Here is a 22,824-nt window from a genome sequence, read left to right as displayed (position 1 = left end):
AGTTGGTGGAGCTGTGCCAAGGCTGAATGTGACCACAGTCTATAGGACAGCTGCCTGCCTGGCTGCAGTGAAGTTTGATGGGAAGGATTTTGCAGGAACGATTAAGCTTTCTGATAGTGACAGAGCCTGGTGACATTTTAGGAATATCCATCTCAGATTAAAATGATTCTCTGGGAGATTTCAGCTACATCTGTGATGCCTGAAAGGCAAGGATAGCATTAATGAAGATGTTTTCAAGCCTTGAGTTGAGTTCTGTCAGCAGTTCTGAATCACCAGACCAATTAATAACGTGTTCTAATTGATATAATAATTCTACAGAGTTTTTCCACTTATACTAATGTAACATTTGGCTATGCTGAGGACAGATAATAACCACAAGTTGAAAGGAAGGTCTGATTCTTTGATCCTTTGCTACATTTCATAAAGCTTTTAATTTTACTTGCAATACACATGTGCAATATCCATACAGGCATTTTCTTTCCACTTGATTCTAAAGACCCTGTTCAGTTGTTAATTGATAGTATCTGAGCAATGAAGGCAGCTTCAATAGTTTTACTGTTCCAGAAACATCCATCTCATTCATAAAGATCATCTGTTCAAGAGCAGTCAACCCTGGGGTTTGTTCTGTTTACTGGCTTTGTTTTGGGCAATGTGCTGACTTCCCTACAAGCTCTTGAGCTACAAAGTATTCAAATAGTTTCCACTGATGTGTTAAGGTCTGCAGCTCGCATGAGTCTGCTGAATCCACTTTTGAAAATACTAAGCCAGTTCTGGGAGTCTTGGCACTTGAGATGGTGCTCCATGGTGCTAAGTAGCCACAGCTTGAATCCTGAGCAATGGCATCTCTGGAGCTTAAAACTCAGTCGTATAAGCCAAATCACCAGGGTTTTTTGTGTGTGGTTTTCTTCTTTTAATAACAGGGGAGTCAAGTGCTTGTTTATAGCATTTTTCTCTCCATATTCCCCCATTTGGGGAGTGAGTGGAAGCTCGCTGGACTACAGGCGGATAAGGGGGAATGTTGTGATTACTCAGGCAAAGATACTCATCAAACAACAAGGGAACATTCCCCTACTTACTGGCTTGCCTGACATTTGTGGCAGGAAGAAATGAAGCTCTTGCTTTTTTTTTTTTTAGATAATTTGCCTGCTTTTTAACTGACTCCTCTTACAGCTTAGATAGGGATTTGGGTGATTCAAAACAGGGGAAGGGAAAACTAGTGGGGCTTTTCAAAAAAGATAAGGAAGATAGGTTCCCACATCCCATCCAAAGTCCAAGAGAAATCGTTTCTTTTTAAAATCCCAGCCCTAAAACCACATAAAATATGGGTTTTCTTATTACTGTTTAAAAACAAGCTAGTCGCTTCCAAAGATAGACCAAAATTGATGTTGCCCATCTTTGCAGATATAACCTGTAACATGATGTGTGAACAATTTATGGACTCATGGTGTGGCTGCACTGCCACTGGATACATTAATGTGCATTTCAGTGGCATTATGTTGTAGTGCTTGCATATATAAAGGAAAATATGCTTTATATACATATATGTACATTAAAAATCATGATTATTAGATGACAATGGATTATGAATGCAAACTCTTTTCTTAAATAGCCTTTTTTTACTAAATCCTCAAGAGAAGCAGTAAGTCTAGGCTGTTCTTAAAACGTGTTACCAAAAATTCATGTTAAGCCTTGGTAAAGAAGGGGCCCATATTACTGATTTGGCAAATCAACTGTTAGGAGCATGGATTGAGTGTAATCAGAAGTCATCATTTTCAGTAGGCAGGACTGCACACCAAGAAATAGAGTAGTTTCCTCTAGCTGTGGAATATTCAATCCACCATCATCAAAGGATCAGATTCAACAATTGTTAAAGGAACAATGAAATGGGTCTTCTTTTCTCAAATTAACTTGGTGTCTGTTTTGGTGTCCTATAACCTAGCCAGTTTTCCGAGATGAATACACAACAACAAAACCTGGCAAGTTTTGAACATCTTGGATTGGTGGCCTGAACCTCATAAAACGTGTAAGTGAAGAGCAGAACATAAAGCTGTCAATTTGATTTTCTAATAGCTCTTAAACCTTACCAGATTTTATTACAGACCTAAAATTAGCCTTGTTTTCAGACCTGGAGCTTTTTCAAGTTTTTCATACTTCAAGCCTTTCAGCTAGCAAGTCTGAGTTTTCAGCACCCAACAATGGAAACAGTACTGGAGCATCTGACACGTTTCTGCTTCCATAACTAGCAGACCTTTATAGGGTAAATCAGACTTTCTTCATCGAGCTGGTGGGCTTTGACATTTCCTATATAGCTGCGTTTAAGCTGACAACTGTGCATGGTGTTATGACTGGGGCGTAAAACACTAGAAGATGGAGCAGCTCTGCTCTGGAGACAGGCTGAGAGAGCTCGGCTTATTCAGCCTGGAGAAGAGAAGGCTCTGGGGAGACCTTAGAGCAGCTTCCAGTGCCTAAAGGGGCTACAAGAAACCTGGAGAGGGGCTTTGGGAAAGGGTCTGTAGGGACAGGACAAGTGGGAATGGCTTTAACCTGACAGGGGAGATTGAGATGAGATTTTAGGCAGAAGTTCTTCCCTGTGAGGATGGTGAGGTCCTGCTCATCCAGTAGCAACACCTTCCACTAGACCAGGTTGCTCCAAGCCCCGTCCAGCCTGGCCTTGAACACTGCCAGGGATGGGGCAGCCACAGCTTCTCTGGGCACCCTGTGCCAGCGCCTCAGCACCCTCACAGGGAAGAACTTCTGCCTAAGATCTCATCTCAGTCTCCCCTCTGTCAGGTTAAAGCCATTCCCCCTTGTCCTGTCCCTACAGGCCGTTCTAAGAAGCGCCTCTCCAGCTTTCTTGTCAGCCCTTTTAGGTACTGGAAGGCTGCTATAAATGCACTTCTCCATGTCTCCTGCTGGCTTTGTGAATATTATTCCAAGGCACTCTCCCCTCTCTGTATGTAAAGTGAGAAGCCTGTGTGGTAACACAAAGCCTTTGGCTGTAATTACGGGCTACCTGAAAATTGGGCATTGTGGCACTGCATATTCCCGTGCTAAGACCCCCTTTGCAAGTCCGGGGTCTATCCATGCGGATAATCCTCTGCCGTCCAGACCAGTGCTCTGTGGGCAGAAGAAGTAGCTCTGAAATGTGGAATGCCTGGCAGGGATGGGAAATCCGGGGGCTCTAACGGATCATGGCCTCTGCCGAGCGGTGTGAGGAGGAACCGGTGACACGGAGGGAAAGCTTCCGAGAGGCAAGTGTTGCTCTAATAGGCTGGATTACTCACTGCGCTTGTTCAGATTCCTGTTAATGCTGGCAGCGGGAGTTTTCCCGAACACCAACGAACAATGAGTCATTCCCAGGTGTTTGGATTTGAAAAAGCTTTAGATTTTTATTTCAATTTCAAAAAGAAACCGGCACAGCCCCCGCCACCCGCTTTGCCGTCGCGTTCCCTGGGAGCTGAAGCCACTCCTCCCCTGCGCAGCGAGGGATTGATTCCATTCCTTCACTTCGCTTTGGATTTATTCTTTCCCTGCCTGCCCCGAGCAGGCAGGACCAATCCGGGGGCCTCCCTGACTGTTCCAGTGCCTTTTCCCTCCCCTCTCCGGGTAGGAACCCGCTCTACTGCAGGAGGGAAAATGAGGTGGTGGCTGCTGCTCTCCCTTCCGTCTGCTAGCTGAATGAGTTTTATTAGGTTTTTTGCTTCGTTACGTTTTCCCTCCAGGTTTTCTGCTCGGCACTGGGGGAGCCAGGAAATTCTGTGGCCACTGGCTGGTTTTTATTTAAAATCTTAGCTGGCAGTGAACGTTTCTCCTCCCGCTCCAGCATTGTCCTGTTCACAGCTTTTAAGGCTTAAGAAGCTTGATTCTGTAAGGCTTGTATCCAAGGGCATCAGTCATTAACACGCTGAGCTACATCTGCTTCTTGGCTAAGGCTGAAGAAAGACATCTTAAGCTGGAAATCCTGCTTGCTCACTCGCTCGCTCTCTAGTGCAGACAGAAGGAGAAGCATATGCAGGAGCAAGTTCCTTTTTCTTATGATGATGATTATTATTATTCCAAAAGGCTGCCTCACTTTGGAGATGCACTGACAAGATAATGGAGTGAAAGTCTCCTGTTTCCAGGGAAGAAAATTACGGCAATCAGCCAAAGAAAGGAAAAAGAGCAAGTTAAATACCAGCAGAAATAGGAAGGAGGACAGTGGTGAAGAGCTGAAAATAAAATTAGAGGAAACAGGTGGAAGGCTGGCATAAAGCTGGGAGGGATTTTAGGCTCGAGTGTTATCCCTTTGCACCCCCATCCCTCCCGTTTTTTTCTGTTTGGTCGTTTTGGTTTTTTTTTGTTTGGTTTGGTTTTGTTGTGGTTTTTTTTGTGTTTTTTTTTTGTTGGTGTTTTTTTTCATTTTTGTTTGTTTTTTTTGGTAGGTTTTATTGCTGCTTTTACATTCTAAGCTGGTTTTGGAGATCCCTGCAGAAAAGCAGGCTGCTTTAGTGTAGAGCAGCTTCCACAGAGTGTCCTTTTCTCTTTCCCTGCCTGCTGCCCCTGCTGTTGCTGCTGCTGCTGACAGAAACGTGTTAGGAAAGCAGAAAGAGAAAATGCCAGCCATCCTGGTAGCCTCCAAAATGAAATCAGGACTACCTAAACCCGTCCACAGCGCTGCTCCAATCCTGCATGTCCCAACAGCCAGGACCATTCCACAACCCTGTTACCTGAAGTTTGGGAACAAGGTGGAGGTGACGAAGCCACTGTATTCCAGCCAGATTCCTCTCAAATCTTCAAATGGACAAGAAAACGGAGGAGATGGACTCCCACCAAGGAAGGGTGGCTCTGTAGAAAATGGATTTGACACACAGGTTAGGAGGCACCCGGTGTTGGGGTTGGTGTACACAGGGATTTATTTCTATACTGAATGTGTCCACCAGGTTTTCAGAGGTGGATAGCAGTGGTGTTAACAGCAGTGAGAGTGTGTATGTAATAACATCTGTCTGCAGTGGTAGGATGGTTTATATTCTGCATAGTGGCATGTGTTATCCAGGGATGGTTTTGTAATTCTGTCAGCATATGGTGGAGCTGCCGGTGGGCTGGTGAGGGCTGGTGCAGTGTGTGCTGTTTGCCTGCATGTTGCCTTCCCTCCTGCCTTTGCTTGGACTTTGGGGGGTGGGTTATGGAAGGGAGATGGTAGAGATGTTGTTTATGGGGTGGGTGTTCTTTGTGTTCTTTCTATAGGTGCTGAGTGTAACAGCTGGGTTGGGAATGGATTGCTGGTTGTCAGGAATGTGCTTTGTGTTTGGTTATGTACTGTACCAGAGCATTAGTTGTGTGAACATTAGGTATTTGTAGTTGTGTGAGGAGTGAATGGGAGGCAGTGTTTGAGCTGAAATTACCATATGCATGTCATTCTCAGTGCAGCTAGATCAAATAGATTATGTAGGGAATGAACACTGGAGTGGAATTGTCTGGTTTAATGCCACATGCATGACATCATAGATGTTGCCCATTATCAGTAAGCATCTTTTAGATTTCCCTTTCATGTGTATCAGTTTTCTGACATATTTTTAGAGATGCTGCTTTCTGTATCGGGAGGAGGAAGGTACGTTCTTCAGCTCATTGGATTTTTATCAGCACAGTGACACTTCTAGCATAGCTCACATTGCCTAGTGCTGCTGATGCCCCGGTGTGCTCACCAGTAGTGTAAGCACACAGTAGGTGTTCGCCTACTACAGGGTGAGCAAAGCAGATGGGCTGCTGCAGCAAGCAGAATTGATTAACGTTACACGGATATTGCAGTGGAGCAGCGTGGTGTATTTTGGCAACAGTCATATCCATGACAAGATCTGAGCCCAGGAGAAGGTGATACCATTACACTGGTGTAGGGAAATGATGACAGATACCTTTATTTTTTTTTATCTTTTCCTTCCTCAAGCGGATCATCCCTATCATCTAGGTTTTTAATTCTATGCTCTCGTAACCCTAATTCTGTTCAGACCAGTCTGACTACTGATTGTCCCCATGCCCTGGATTTTAGGATTGTTGCTGGTAGACAGGGTGATGTCTTGGTTTGCTCAGGCCAGACAAATAGGACTGTAGTGGTTCCTGAGGGACTGAGAGCAGGAAAAGGAGTCAGGCAAGTACTGATGGCAGGGTGGTGGCAGCAGACTGACTGACCTGTGCCTCACGTCTTGTTCTTAAGGGAGAAACAAGTACTTTTACTTTGTGCTGGATCCTGTCCTTAGGATTATGAAATATCAGCAAAAGCTCATTATATGTTGCTCTTTCTCTCAGACACACCTGGGTTTCTGCATAGAAATTTATATTTGTGCAGAAGTGTTATTCATCAATCATAACAGTTTAGAATGCCCATGGCAGGGAGGTTGGAACTAGGTGAACTTTAAGGTCCTTTCCAACCTAAAGCATTCTGTAATTCTGTGAAACAGAGATCCTTCAATTGCTAGCTGTTTGCAGCAGTAAGGGGAATACTGTGGTGGTTTTAACCCTTACCCAGATGTGGAACAAACCCCATATTTTATATCCTGATATTGAAAGGGTCTTCATGCTAACCTGTTGTATTTCAACAGGGAGTGATTTTAGCCAAGAAAAACTTCAAATAAATTTGCCTTTTAGATAACCTCAACAGCAGGAGAAATCACTTTGTCACTCTCAGTAACCTCATTTAGGTAACAGGCTTAGCAGATGACCAGTACCTTTTAAGGTATGAACTGCTGAGGTCTGTTTTACTACCCATTGTCTTGAATAAGCACAGTCCTATTTTGTTACTGTCATTGATCCAACCTTGATCCCTCTGCCCACATAAGCATGCAGAGTTTTGCCATTCAAGGTCATAATTTGGAATGTTGGTCTGTATCTGAAGGGAGGATTTTTTCCAGATTGGTTGTATCAAGGGCACTGTTTTTTTCTTATTCTACCACCCCTTCCTCCCAAGGAAAAAAGGCTGGGTGGACACATGCCAGATGCTGTGTCAGCAGCTGAATTATTTTTATCTTGGAAAACCTTCAGCTACATTCAGGTATAGAAATGCATTCTGATGATAAGCCTAGGAAGGTTTAGTCTTAAACACTGCACTAGGACTAAATACCCCAAGAATCATAGCTATGTCCTATGGAGTGATGACTCGCTTCTCTGGATATTTTATCTTAAGCAGCAATGTGGCCTTCACTATTTTATTGTACCTGATATTCCATATGAGGGAAGTTCTGTTCTTATTGTGACATTTTGAGTTTAGAGGCACAAGTTGAACCGATGCTGAATTTTTTGGCACCTGTCTTTTGTAGATCTTGGTCACCGCATGGAGTTTGCAGCCCAAGGGGAAAGACATAATATCCTCCTGTGTGGGTTCAAGAGAGATTGTGACACTTGAATCAAATCTTCCAATACCTAAAGGGGCTGACAAGAAATCTGGAGAGGGTGTTTGACAAGGGTCTGTAGGGACAGGACAAGGGGCAATGGCTTTACCCTGACAGAGGGGAGAGTGAGATGAGCTCTTAGGTTCTTCCCTGTGAGGGTGGTGAGGCACTGGCACAGGCTGGCCAGAGAAGCTGTGGCTGCCCCATCCCTGGCAGTGTTCAAGGCCAGGCTGGACAGAGCTTGGAGCAACCTGGTCTAGTGGAAGGTGTCCCTGCCTGTGGCAGGGGGTTGCAGCTGGATGAGTTTTGAGGTGCCTTCCAACCCAAACCATTCTATGAAAAACCAAACAAATAAGAATGACCGACATCCATGTAACTGGTGCTTTGATCCTTGCTGAGGTTCAGCTTGGAATTTGAAGTCCCAGACTGTTGGAGCTAGAGGCATAAGCTATTTCTATCAAAACCCAAGCTGATATCAGGCCACTTTCAACACAAGTGGTGGAGAAGCATTGCTTTTGTACAACTGCTTAGTGGTTCAGGCATTCACTCAAGAGAATTCAGCTTCTATTTCAACACAAGCGAATTCAAACTGCTATTACATCTTTGAGGGCATTCGTAATCAATAAGCTACAGGATGTTCTGGTAGTATTTTAGGGAGCTGCTCTTAGTCCTGTTGAAGTTAGTCCTCTTTGCAGTACGTTACACAGAATTCAGTTGCATGCATAGAATAGAAAGAGCACAATCTGACCTGATGTTTAGGACATCTGCTTGGTCATGTACTGTACGAGAGGGGATGGAGGGCTGAAACAGATAGATCGTCCACCTTTAATTATTTGTACGTATGAGTTTTTCTCCTCCATCATGGTGTATATATGCTTCCACTTTGAATTTGTGGATGCCTTTTCCCTGCAGCTCATTTACTGATTATTCTGCAGAAGAGCCTGTGTCTAGTGCGTAGACTAGAAGCAGCAATGTGAACATGTTCTAATACTGTTTTAGCATGTTTCAAGCCACTTGCAGAGTGGTGCTGGGTTCAGGAGCTTTTTCAGTGCCAGGTGGGACCTATCCTGAGCCTGATTCTTAAGAGCATATGGGCACTGCAGGTGGTATTCATTGCAATACTCATTTTTTTAATGTCCTACCTGAGAAATGTGGCATCAGTGATAACTTCTTAATATTTTGACACATTTTTTTTGTTCTTGATTTGGTTTTACATGTGTCAGCTGGATTTCACAGTAACTGCAGGTTTTGTGCCTTAAGGCCATATAAGGGCAATGTGTTATTTAAAATGCTGTGCGATTTATAAAAAGCATTTTTCATAGTTTTTCAGTAGTTCCCAAAGAAAGGTCTGAGGGTTTTAGAATCAAGCCCATTGTAAATGCTACTGGGAAACCTCAGGTCGATGAATCATGGCAGTATCATTCCTATTTTATTGTTGCCGATACACACACTCCATCCATTTTTCCATATATTCCTTTTGTTGCGTACAACAGTATCCTACTGCTGCACTGGTGCTTTTGTCTAATTTGAAAACACCACCAATAAACCAGACCCATATTTAGATAGCATTGTTTTGGAAATATTTAACTTTGTTACCAGAGAAACTTCTGTCAAATAGATAGCAAGATAGTGATTCCTAACATACAAAAGGGTATTTCTTAGTTAGTCTGAAGAAGTTGTGTGTATTTGGCTACTAAGTTTGCTTTAGTTATTTAAGACAGAGGTCATTGTCTATTAGGAGTCCATGAATATGGTTGAATTGTTTGTGCAGGGTGCAAGAAGGAAGATACTGTTCCAGGAGCAGAGTCCGTTGCTATGTTATTGTGAAAGCCACTGAAGGAGATCATGGATTTATTTTTATTGCTGCTATGTTGTATTCTCTAGCTTCTTGAATTTTATTCTCTGGAGAACCTAAATAATGAGTACTGTTTGTATCCTAAGTAACTGTGGCAGTCCTAAAAGCACCGAGACCTTACTAACTCATTGGCCCCACAGTTTCCACTAGAACACTTCAAGTTCACAGGCATCTGTTTAACCTGGTATTCAAAAATGTGTATTCACCAATTGCCTACAGCTGTCCTTAATATTTGGCAGAGAGGCATGGGGGATGACTTGTGATTTCGCTGCAAACTTCTTTGCAATATTAATTTGCTTGAAGTTATGCAGCATACACTTTCCTTCTATATAGAAAAGAGCATGGTCAGCAGTTGAGGGAGGGGATTCTGCCCCTTCTGCTGCACTCTGGGGAGACCTCCCTGCAGTCCTGCATCCAGCTCTGGGGCAACAGCACAAGAGGGACGTGGAGCTCTTGGAGCAAGTCCTGTTGAAGAGGGGCTTTGGACAAGGGCCTGGAGGGACTGAACAAGGGGCAATAACTTTAACTTGACAGAGGGGAGATTGAGATGAGCTTTTAGGCAGAAGTTCTTCCCTGTGTGGGTGGTGAGGCGCTGGCACAGGTTGCCGAGAGAACCTGTGGCTGCTCCATCCCTGACAGTGTTCAAGGCCAGGTTGGACACAGGGGCTTGGAGCAACCAGATCTATTGAAAGGTGTCCTTGCCCATGGCAGGGGGTTGGAACTGGAAGAGCTTTAAGGTCCCTTCCAACACAAACCAGACTGGGATTCTGGGACATGTAAGATTTAGATGCTCTACTAGGTGTTATGTTATTCCTCTCCACTTTTGCTCTAGACTAGGCAAACATAATTCTTTTAACCTTTTCTCTCAGGATTTCTAGAACTCTTAGTGTGCTTCATTCTGTCTACTGAGCTCTTCAGTTTGCCTAGACCTTTTAAAATTAGTTTAGTTCCAGACTTGATAGATGTCATTGTCTGCAATAGAACTACCTTCCTTACCTAGATTTTTCTTCACATTGCCCTCCCAGTTTGTGAAGGTCATTTTGAGTTGGTCATTCTAGACCCAGGGTGTTTTAGACCTCCCTGTTCTCTAGTCTTACGCTAAATTTTTTTCCTTGTGGTTTAGTTGTTCTTCCACAATTTGTGAAGATCCTCTACATCTGTGTTCTCCAAAAACATCTACAGTACCCACTGAGACTAGAAACTTTTTCTCCTTAGCCATTCTGTAGTCAACGACGATGATATGGAATGGAATTGGTGGAAAAGCTCCATTACAGATCACTGCCAAAAATGTATTGGATAGCCATTCCCATGTTGATAGCACACTACTGACAGACTTCAGGGAGCTTTTCAGTCAGTTGTGTGCTGCTATAAAATACTTTAGCTGCTCACAAATTCATTACTTAATAGATTGCTCCAGTATTTTTCCATGCTTCAAATTTAGGCTCACATCAACTGTTTGATGAGCCACATGTGCATTGCAATCTACTGGCTTTTCGTTGGCCTTCTTTGCTTCACCATGTCGTTAGCAGTCCACATGGAGCCATGTAGTTCAGATATTAGTAATTACTTTTCTGTATTTTAATTAACTTTATCAGAAGCTGTTTATATTCCATATCACTGTCTTGCTAATGTGAAGTTTCATGGAGAGAAAGATTAATAGAGCAATTGCAGAGAAATTATGCCTGCCTACCACCATTTTTATGTGTGGTACTAGGCTTTACAGTTTTACTACAGAACCATCTTGCAGAAGGGATAGGAATCAAGCAAATCTTTACCTGTACCCAATTGCAAGTCAGATGAACATAGACTGGTTTCAGTGCCATTGTGTGAGCTGTGTAAAATTTTGTCTCGCTATCACCACTGAGCTAATTATAAAAAGAAATGATAAGAAACATGGTTGGTAACATTGATTTCTTAACCATGAAAGGTAGCTTTTTGCAGTGTTGGAAGATACCAAGTGAGGACATGTTCAGGGTGTGTTCAAAGGAGAAATTTTACTGAAGAGTTGGGAAAATCTAAGAACTATAGATTCAGGCTATCAAAATATATAACTACAAATAGAATTTTAATTGTATTATTGAGCTTGCTCACATAATTATTTATGCACCTAAGTACATTCCTGTGGAAAAAACCCTTGCTGAATCTTGCTTTTTGATGGATTTTTTTCCACACTGTAAGCAATCTGAGGCTATGAAGTAGCCAAATTCTTCTTCTAATTATTATTACAGTGGTTTTCATAATATGTTTATAGATACATACTGGTAAATATGAAATTGTATGAGGTTGTTCCAAATTAAATATTACCAGATAGAAAACAAGAAAACAGTTTGGAAGTTGCCTTGTTATGATTAACATGGAGTTTATTTTATAAATGAATGGCAAACGCATAAAGACACTTACCCAAGGTCATAAAATCTGCAGTGCTCTAGAAAGTTACTAGCTAGTCCCCTGTTAGATTATCTTTCTCCTTTGCTGCTATTTGTTAATCAGTTCAAAATGCTCCTGCATATGGTGTCCGTATGTTCTCCCTCTGTCCTTGAAACTCTCCGTTTACTCCATAAAATAGTATTTCTTCAGTGAACACTCTCACTTGCTTTGTCCTTGAATTAGCAAGTAATTTTTGTTGCCTCCTATTCTGACACTTGGTGTGTGGCGGCACCAAGCAGCACACTTAGCTACAGCAATCCTCTAACCAGAAATGAGTTAATCATTATTGTTTTATGTATTTTTCTTGCTCTCTTTCCCCATGCCTGCCTTTGCCCTCCTGGAGAATGTATTTGACAGCTTTTAGAGCGCTTTTTGTACTTTTCGTAGATAATTTGTCCATTGTGTGTTCAATAGAACTTCTCTTTCTTGATCCATGTATTGTATTTCAGTTCTCATAGGCACTCATTCTCTGCTGGAGGCTTGTTTGAACTGGAATTGTCTTCACCAGAGAAGTATGAGGTCTTTCTAGCTGATATACCAGAATTGTTAATATTCAAATAGGGATTAAATAATTGTACTTTGAAAAGCAAGTGTGATATGAAGAAACTGAAAGACAAAAGCATCTGTGTCCAGGCACCGCTTGAGCTGTACAAGTATTCTTGGTAGTTGAAAGCCATGCTGACGTGCTTTATGGAGCTCATCATAAAGGAATATTTTCTTGTCTTTTGCAAAATAGAATCATAGAATCAGCCAGGTTGGAAAAGACCCTTAAGATCAAGTCCAACCGTTCCCCAGGACTGCCAAGGTCACTACTAAACCATGGTGCTGAGGGCCTCATCTGCATGGCTTGTGAACACTTCCAGGGGTAGTGACTCCACCACTATCCTGGGCAGCCTGTTTCAATGGCTGACCACCCTTTGGGGAAGAAATAGTTCCTAATATCCAGTCTAAACCTCCCCTGGTGCAGCTTGAGGTTGTTTCTTCTTGTCCTGTCACTTGTTACTTGGAAGAAATACTCTCATCAAAAACCAGTAGGTATGATGTATGAAACATATCCTAAAGGAATCTCCTGGAGATTCAGAAAGATACAAGTATATTGGTAGAGGAGAACTACAGATAATGCTTTTTAAAACTCCTGGCAGTAAACCTGAGTTTTACTTTTCAAAAAGAAAAAAAGCAAGGGGAAAAAATTGTATTAGAGCAAAGGTTGCCTGGTAAACAAGGTTTTTCCAAGTTTCAACTGAGAAGTACCAGAAAGGAGGAAAATTATGAGACCAACACCACCTGTGCTCTTTTTTATTTTTTTGTCTCCAGTGGGTATTGGAAAAGAAGGCCTTTATTTTATTGAGATAGGAAGGGTGGATTCAGTGCTTGGTTTTGGGAATTCAGGGCTGGTTTTGGCTATTTTCGATTTCCTTTGAAGAGTCCTCTGAGAACCATCATCTACTCTGTAATTTCCAGATTATCTCACCCCTGGATTTAAACCTCTCTTCAATTTGTAGAGTATTTTAATGCTTTTAGCCTACAAGTCCCTTTTTCTTAATAAAGTGGAATAAATTAAGGAGGGATTGGCATCAATAATTGTTTTGTTTGAACTTCCCAAGCTTGCAAGACAGAATAAATATTATTATTTCTAAGTAATATTTAAGAAGATATGGTTCTGAATAAGGTGATTGCTAGGCCTTTAATGGAAGGATGTGTGTTGTATTCTTCCTTTTTTTTTTTCCCATTTACTTTCTGCTTATTTAAGGTTTGGGGCTAAACTTTCTACTTTTATTCTGGAATAAATCAAGAGATGCTCTTAAAATTTAACCCATTATTCTTTGCAGCAAACTGTAGAATTTCATTCTCCTGAGAAGTTTACCTGGCTAAAAATACCCTGCTTGGATATTATTTTTAGGAACATCTATATTTGAAGTAAATAAATGGTCAGATTTTCAGTGTATTATTAGACATGAACTGTTGGTACATTTTGTAACAGGAAGCTGATGGTTTTCCATTCACCAGGAGCTGGAATTCAGTCAAACACTTGGCCTGTACTTGTACGCCTCTAATTTTATCTGTAAATTGTTTTTTCTGAAATAGTTTGTGGAAACATTCTCAGTTTCTTCAGTTTTGTAATGCATAGGCATGGAAATAACTGCTAAAACTTGAAACAAATAAACCATTTATTAAAATAAATAATTGAGAAAACAGGTCACTTCTTATTTTAAAACAGGCTGAGATCTGAAATTTTACCCTGATTCCACCTATATTTTTTTTCTCTTGAGAGTATTTTTAAGCGTGTTGTCCTTGGATTATTTTTCATTCTACTTTTGGGTTTTTTAGAATTGGAAGCAATGTGTGGGAAAACAATACATGAAAGGAAAAAATATCCAACTTCTGGATTTCAAAATATGCTTTACCAGGACATTTTCCCTTATGCATGGTCAGTTTTGGACTGTAATATCATCATATTTTGACAATGTCTTGTTTACTCCTATGGCTTCTTCTTAAATTTTACCCTGTTTCCCTCCCTTTTCTTGAATATTTCCTTAAGCTCTCTTCCTATTATCACTTTGTGTGGTTTTTTTTTTTTCCCTACAGCTATGGCTAGAAATTGCCTTATCCTTTTTTTCAAATTTGGCAAGAGTCCCTAAATCTCCTTATTTTAACTGTCCTGTCACTAATATTGGTCCATTTCTTCTGTCTTGTCATTTATGTGATGACCACTGTGGTATAATCCAGAAGTGTGCATTGGTGAGTTCATGTTTGTGGTGTAGACTTGAGAATTGCCTGTAGGTAGCAGACAGGCAAGGCAGTGTTAGAGCTGTCAAGGGTCTGTGGGCTACTTTCAGTAGTAGATGTTGAGGTTTTATGACATGGTTTAGTGGTGGACTTGGCAGTCCTGGGGTAAAGGTTGGACTTGATGATCTTAAAGTTCTTTTCCAGGCTAGTTGATTCTATGATTCTATACAGGCAAGAAGAAAAACTGGACTGTAGAGGCCAAGGAACTAGGGACTGACAGGTATTTGTTTAGTTGCAAAAGCGCTTGCTGCACTTGACAGGAAAACATGGTCAGGTCTGTTAAACATGTATTCTTGGGCAATCAGTTGATGGATTCATCAGCACTTCCTTTGAAAGTGAAAATCTACCTATTTGTAAGAGTTCTAAATAGTATTAGACCTTCCTTCAAGCTCCAGGATTTCACAGGAGCGGAGGCCAATGTATTTGGTGCACTGTTCCCTCCATGCATTAGGTAGGGGAAGGGTGGGTTCTTAGCCGTGATGGTCCCAGAGGTGTAGAAGACCAGGCTGTAAAGCCTTCTTGGAGCAATCCAGACATTTTTGTTGCTACAACCTCCCCCAAAACAACCCACCCTTAGCTTGCTGTACAGCTGCAGGTGTAGCTGTTCTCAGTGCTGGCATCTTGTTGATTTATGCTTTCTCCAAATGGAAGGATCTTGTTGGTTATGCCTTCTCCAACTGATAGGACTTAACTAACTTCCTCAATAACTTCCATGTTCCTCCTCATCTCCCTAATAATCCTGTAGAAGCTGACAAGGCCTTTTTGCTAACAGGCAGCTTCCTCTTTCAGAGGTGCATAGGAAGAGTTATATAGGATGATGGCATCTTCTAGGAGGGCTGAGTAAAGACGCATATGTTTGGCTCTTGGAAGAAGTGGAAGAGCCATTTGGCAGGCTAGAATTGTAATTTTATGTATTTTATGTCTGTCATGAAGCTCTTCAGAGGCTGTTCTTCTCATTGCCACAACATGCAAGGATCTGTGATACTTCTTGGCATCTCAGCCTCCTTGTAACCTATTTGACAGATCTGCCCTTTGGACAATGGAGAGACATTCTCAGTTGCAAAGGCTGTTGTAGTAATACCTTTTTGTTTCACATGATGAGATGAATCTCCCTGATAGGATCCCCTATCTTCTACTGAAAGGGCTGACTGGAAATTAATTTTATATTGTCTTTTTCTGTCATCTATTAATTCTATGCATTCACGAATCTGGTGAACAAAACGAATGCCCTTGTGGGATTTCATGTCACTGATCTAACTTGTGTGACATTTTATTGTTATGCTTGTCTATCTTGAAACAAATATTTAGAAGTGGATTCCTTTTGCTTTAGCCATCTCCACTAGTAGAAACTACGAGTAGCCTTGGTACTGATAAGCTTAATACTGGTTTTGTACAGGTATATTTCAAAGACTGTAACAGCTCTTTTTCCACCTCTCATCTATTTTGGCTGTTTCTCAGATTATGGCATTGATTACCAGGAAGTAATTTCTAATCAACCTGCATGAGTGGTCTAGCACATTTGCTTCCTTTTGCAGATAGATAGCTATAAGGCATAGCATTGTAAAATATAAAGATTTATGTCATGTCTTTTGGAGTCAGAAATCCTCCTTAAGCCAATTTAGTGTGATGAAAAGTTATAACTTCTTAGAGAAATTTAATGTGAGAACAGTATTTGTATGCATATGTCAGAGGAACACAGAGCTGGAACAGATGTAGAGGACACATTTGCATCCACAAAGATCAGTGCACAATTTTGTGTCTGGTAGAGACAGTAACTAATGGATTGGTCTCGTAAGACAGGTTTGTTTCAGTTACAAATTATTCATAATTTTCAAGAGTCTTACAGGTATTTAAGCCTTCAAAACTAATTTACAAGATGTCATTTGTGTTTCAAGATCAAATGTGCATTTGCCATTTGAAGCAGTGGCTTAGAAATGGGTTTCGTTTTTTCTTGCTCAATAACCATGGGTCAAGTCGGTTTCTCAGGACAGCCATACATAACCCAGACTTGTCTGGACCTTAACTGGGATGGATTATTTTGGGAAGGAGTATTTTCAGCATTGCTGTGTCTCACTCCTCCGGGATGGACTGTGGAGCACACAGGGGACTGATTCTCCAGGGTAACGTGCCAAATGAGCACTGCCAAGGAAAGCTGGCAAAAAGGTGACGGTCCTCTAACATGGAGCTGGAAAAGGGAGGCAGTGACGTCCTAATTATCCCTAAACAACCTCGCCAGGGGAATTCTAATGAGTTTGATTTAATTTACAAAACAAAACCACTTTCTGCTTTTCAAGATCGAAGAGCAGTGGTTGCCTAGGATCCTGTTTCCAAGCAGTCAGATACAAACTTCCCTCACTGCAGCAATGAAGATTTCCTTCCCTGTAAGAGGTAGGAGCATTTTGGCCTTTTACCTTATAGGGTTTGGACCACGTGGAGTGATTTGTGGTGCATACACAGGATTGTGCAGTGGGGTGTAATGCCTGTGAGTCATACCCACTAGTGGTTTGGTTTATCAGGTTGAGTATCAAGGCATGTATTTTTAACACAGGAATCGATTCCAGCTCTCCATTGTTGAGCAGGTTACTTGCTGCAGTAGGCGCTTGAAAAAGGAGGAAAAAAAAAAAGTATATGGAGGAAGCTGAAATCAAAAAGCCAGTCTACAAAGGTCCTAAACTACTTGATAGCATATCCTTCACTCTCCTAGTATTTGTGATGATACTTAATCTCTTGGTCATAACGGTGTGAACTAGGTAAAATATGGTCCTCTATTGCCTCCTGAGCTCCCTGAGATTCAGCAGAAAAGGGGTTTGCATTGAACAAACACAATTTTTTACCTATTACCTTTATAGCCTGAGAACTGTCTGCTGGTGTGGGACATTGTGGTGGGGACTGATGCCACCACAGGCTGCTGTGTCAGCATTGCTGAGCCAATGGCCTGTCACATCTACTCAGTGTTTATTATGCAGCATTAAGCAAAGAGAGATTTGGAATATCAGTGTTCCACTGGCAAATCGCTTAATTCAGGTATTTTTTTCAGTGGTTCCTACCACCTTATAGAAATGGACTTTCCACAAATAAAAGCCTCAGGCTTTCCATGCACATGTGCACATTTCGATCACATGAACAATATCAATGGTGAAAGGGAGTCTTTTGTAAACCATCTTGTGAAGTGCTGCAGCATCACTCTGTGCAATTACCCCCCCCCCATCTCCTTTCTTCTCTGACAGCAGCTGAAATGGCAGGGCTTGCGTTGGCCAGGACTTTGCATCACTTACAGCGCTGCTGTTAAATGCTGTGCTGAAATGGGTGGTAGCTCAGCTCATTTGCATAATTTAAAATGCCAGCTCGGTTTAATGTAGAGCAGCTGGTGTATCCTTAACTCCTTCAGGAGAAAACTTAATACCACCAGATCGCATTATCAGGGGCTATGCTACGTCTGCTTATTTATTTATTTATTCCTTCTCTTTGCTGCTTCCCAGAACATTAGTAGAGGCTATTTTTGTGTTGCCAGGGAAGGGCTTTGCTCTCTGTTGATATCTCTGTATCTTGCAGGCTTCACAAAGGGAGCAGTTGGTCCCTCTGTGACAAATATTGGTTGTGACTTTCTGCGCATCCACTTACACTGACCTTAGCAGATAGGACTCTAAATTAAGATGTGACATGATGAAGGGTGGTGAGATTAGTTGGAAGAGGGACAGGTGTAGAGGCCTGGATTATATGGATTACTGTATACTTGATTTCTTAGGGTTAAATTTCAAGGTTGAAAATGGCTAATTCCACAATTTGGAATTCGGCTGTGCCTTGCTGTTCCTGTGGGTGCTGTGCTGGCTGGCAAAGTCACTTTGTGAGGGAAAGAGGAGTTGGAGGATCAAAGAGTTCCTTTGCTCCCCTGAAATAATTAGCACAGCCTCAGTGAGAGGATGGAGGGAGCATAATCTTTTAATACCAACCCTTCTCAAAATTGACCTTGTCACAGGCAGATTCAGCTTCCTGCAGAGGAACAGATGTATGATAGAGTCACTCTTACTGCATCAGAAATGGAATCCTCTGCCAAAATTCTTTTGCCTTTCCGTGGGCAATGGGCCTCTTATGCCAAAGAGCTCTGAACGTGCCTTTGGATGAGCTGTGGGATACCATAGCATGAAGACTAGATTTTACTAAATCAGGACTTCCTTAAGGCACTTATGATGGAGGTTTCTCTTGCTCTGGAAATTTTTATTCTCTGGAGTCAAGATTTGAACAGAGGTTTCCCATGGAACAGCTGTTTCAAATGGTCAGTTCTTGAAGACCCTTACTAGTTTCAACCACAAGTCATGGAGCTAGAGAAAAAAAAAACATATAGAATCATAGACTGGTTTGTGTTGGAAGGGGGCTTAAAGCTCATCCAGTTCCAACCCCCACTTGAAAATGTCTTAGACATCTGAAGTTAAAAAAAAAAAACAGCAATCAGAAGATATCATGTAGTTACTCAACTGACATCATTGCTGTATTTGGTGTGTAGGACATGCAAGTCACATCAGTACAACAGAAAGGACATGTCTTCCCTAATGAAAACTGATTGTCATCTCTGTTGTGAAAGGGAAACCACTAAGAAGATGAAGTCCTATAATCTTCTTCTGTGAATGTAGACATGATAACTAGCCCTCAGTGATGAACTATATCATTATTTCATCTTGTGTTGTCCATGTGTAAGATCATTAGCATGCCTGCATGCTGAGGAAGGTTACAGCCCTGGATTATATAGTCAAATCATTTATGTCATAGTGTGTGTATACCATAACTCAGTTGAACATCTGAATGGTTTTGATGTATAACATGCAAATCATTTCAGCCATTTGAGGAAAAAAACCATTTGCTAATAGTTACTCTTATAAGCAGTAAATTTAGTTAAGCAACATGTATTCATCCTTTAAATGGACAGAAACCATTTTGTGGGCCAGCTTGGAAGGTTCCATTATTACTGAGGTGGTGAGGTCTAGTAAGTGGATGTCAGGCACCAGGTCAGAACTTCCCAACAAATGATGCTGTTTGTGTTGATCAAGTCTGACTCTGCGCTTCTGGAGCAGGAGCAAATTAGCCAACTCCTCACTTACACTGTGTGTGAGTGACTTTATCCTCATCAACCATGTCACTTGGGTGCTTGAAGTATTGTTTGTTTCCCTTTTATAACTACAAGAGAAGTTTCTATATTTTAATGCTTTTCCACTGGTTAACACAAACTTTTCAGGGATCCAGGCTTGACCTCTAATGCTTATTATTTTATTCCTTGCTATTTTCCACCACAGATATTTTTAAGTCACAGTTTTTAGGACTTTTCCAGCTGGTCAAAAGGTTAGGAAAGCCAGTTCCACCAGACTGGATGTCCTGTGAAAAAGCTTGAAAGACACCAGGGCTTGTTTACTGGGGGTATTCAGTCTGGAGAAGAGAAGGCTCAAGGGGGAACTTACTGCTCTTTACAGCTGCCTGAAAGGGTGGAGCCAGGAGGTGGCTGCTCTCTGCTCCCAAGAAACAAGTGACAGGAGAAGAGGAAATGGCCTCAAGCTGCACCAGGGGAGGTTTAGACTGGAGATCAGGAACAGTTTCTTCCCTGAGAGGCTGTTCAGGCATTGATTGGAACAGGCTGCCCAGGGCAGTGGAGGTGTCACTGTCCCTGGAAGCATTAACAAACCATGTAGACGAGGCCCTCAGTGCCATGGTTTAGTGGTGGCCTTGGCAGTGCTGGGGAATGGTTGGACTTGATGATCTTAAAGGACTTTTCCAACCTGGTTGATTCCATAGAACTAATTTTTATGATGCCTTCATTTTGAGCTGTGACTTCATGCCAGGAAGACTTTCAGTCCTAAAAGGTCAGGGAGGATGCAGTGGTGACCCTGTGGGCCCTGGAGACCCACAGGCCATCACTGTGGCTTCATACCAAGTCACCTCCTTGCTTCCTGCTGCTGTTTATCAGCAGCAACTCTCTTATCTCACAGGTGTTGTGTGGAGATAAACTCTTTATAATTCCAAGCAGCTCAGGTAAAGTGATACCTGGAGCCATGAGATGACCTTAAATAGCTAACTGTGTGACTCTTAAGCACTCATGCTTCAGTGTGATCTGCTTTCTACCTGAAGAAAATAAAATCAGTAAGGAATACTTGAATCAAAACAAGAGATACTTGATTTAAAATCTCTTCCATTCATGATACATGTATTTTAATAAAACTTGTGAAGATAGAAGGCTCATCATGACCTCTTTGTTAGGAGAAGCTTCTCAACTATAAACAGATATCATTACCTTTGATTGTGCTTTCTGAAAACAGCAATTTAATGCTGAAAATAATTTAAGGAGAAGGTAAGAATCGAAGAGCTGCATACTCCATTTCAAATTATAGTGAGGAATCTGTGGGCTGTGGGTTACCGTCTGCACTCCACTTCCATGCCATCTGCTACACAGAGAAAATAGTAGGATGTCCTTAGTAGGATGTCCTGCAATTAGGAAGCCGCATAACAACCACCAGTTACACATGAAGACCTTGGGAGATTTGTAATGAAATCCAAGGCTTTGAAAGTACTGCTCTAAGAAGGAAGAGACGAGTGTAAAAAGGGATGCTGAGATTTTGGAGGACTGAAAAAGGGGATTTTAAGCCCCGGGAATGATATGATTGACTGTGTTAGTAGAAGCGAGGAATCTGCAGAGTGCTAATTCGTAGCATGTAACACAGTCAGCTGGGAACTCTCTGTGGAGGCTGGAATTATGCTAATTTATGCAGTTCACATTGCTACTGAGGTTTAAAAATAGCTTCTTTTCTAGAGAACCAGAGCTACCGTATTGCTGCATGCGGCAGGGTGGCTTTGCAAATGTTAACAGGTTGAACACAGACCCAAACCCTGCTTACATGATCCTCTTCCATGGAGGTCCAGCTGATTGTACAGCATTGCATTGCTTCCAGTCAAGAGTCCGGAAGGGAGATGTTAGTCCTCTGGCTTCCAAATGGCACAAAAGTGTTTGTGGATACTGTGAATAGCTGTGGTGTTAGGCCTGAGTGTGTTTTGTGTTTCTTGGTATCTGGTTTTATTCTGCTGAGCCTCTCCCCTGTGGCTAAAGATGTGTGGCGCTTTGTAATACATCAGGAGTTATTTGCCTCACCTTCTGCCACTCTACACATCATTGTTTTCAGTCCTTATGGGATGTCAGGAACAAAAAGAGAGGCGAAAAAATCCTCCATGTATTAGTTGTGATTAAAACCAATTTTCAGGTTGTCATTGTTGAGCTGAATTTCCAAAGAGTGTGGGTGAAAGTGTGAAATAACAAGCATATCGCGGCTGGGTAATTTCTTACTTTAAGTTCTGAAAGAGCCAGAATGTATCTTGCAGTCAAAGTCGAAACTTAGCTTCATGAATAAAACCACAGACAATGTTGGAACCGGGTTTAAAGGCTGAAGCAACCTGGGACAGAAAGTCCTAGTTTGCAGCTTGCATTTGAAGAGCTGTTCCTCAGATGAGATGATGGCAATGGCTTTTGCCTACCAGAAGAGAAATCCTTTATACCCTAAGGATGAATGTGCTCAGTTTTGCAAGTCCACAGTGATGGGTGGAAGACATAATATATAATATAATATAATACAATACAATACAATATAATATAATATAATATAATATAATATAATATCCTTCCCTCCTTTTCTTCCACTGCCTTCTGTTGTCTTCACAACACTTTTCCAAGTCTTAGGGAAGACTTCTGATAAGGTCTTAATGCTTCCACCCCTCTCCTAGTTGTGGGCATGTCTTAACATTCTGCAGCTGACTGCTTCTCTTTCCCTCCCAGTCAGACAACTCAGCCCTTCCTGATGGATGTGACTGGGACTGACTGCTCTTGCTCATCAGCCTTAAGCTGTACATGGGAGCCAGGTGCTTCCTTTCTGCTTCCCAGTGCATCTCCACAGGAGGGAAAGTCAGTGTTAGAGCATGGGGTTGGGCTGGAAAAAGTGGGAGACTCCAGGCAGATGTTCCTCCAAGGTCTAATTTCTGTTCTAGATCATTGTACTGTATAGAGCTAGCAGGGTTTTATGGTTTTCATGTGCATCTAAATTGATTATATTTTGTAGGTGAAATACACAAGAGGGAGATTGTCTGTGTCAGATGGCTGTTTTAAAAGAATCAGTTGTTAGTGTTTTGTTCAAATTCTTCCTCTAACTCAGCTCAGGAAGGACAGATCACCCCTGAAGGAGACCTTGGTGTTCATGCTGTCCCTTCAGTAGCTAGTGTGGAAAGAGAGATGGGTGTGGATGTATCTCATTTAACAGAAAAATTTTAGTAGAGAGCAGTGGTTACAATGCAAGTTGTTCAAGGTGTGCTTTGGGATCGCATAAAATGGTTTCCGACTGGGTCAGTGAGTGCAGGCCAGGAGCGTGGCTGATA

The 22,824-nt window shown here is 41.8% G+C and overlaps 1 protein-coding gene across 3 annotated transcripts in view; it reads left to right on the top strand.

Moving 5' to 3' along the window:
* The window catches only part of NAV2 (neuron navigator 2), a 400,494-nt gene that overhangs the window by 178,735 nt on the left and 198,935 nt on the right, over positions 1-22,824 (top strand). For 2 of the 3 annotated variants that reach the window (XM_061453110.1, XM_061453109.1), the window contains exon 1: positions 4,380-4,850. The exons of the other annotated variant lie outside the window; for it this stretch is intronic. In XM_061453110.1, the coding sequence (XP_061309094.1) occupies positions 4,593-4,850 (258 nt within the window). In that variant the 5' untranslated portion in view covers positions 4,380-4,592. Of the gene's footprint in view, positions 1-4,379; positions 4,851-22,824 lie in introns of those variants that run through there. 3 annotated transcript variants of the gene reach the window in all.

The sequence above is a fragment of the Pezoporus flaviventris genome, unplaced genomic scaffold, assembly GCF_033815535.1.
Source record: "Pezoporus flaviventris isolate CSIRO_AGI_PZ_B2104156 unplaced genomic scaffold, CSIRO_AGI_Pfla_v1 ptg000014l, whole genome shotgun sequence".
NCBI lineage: Eukaryota > Metazoa > Chordata > Aves > Psittaciformes > Psittacidae > Pezoporus > Pezoporus flaviventris.
This window is presented reverse-complemented; position numbering and strand designations above follow the sequence as displayed.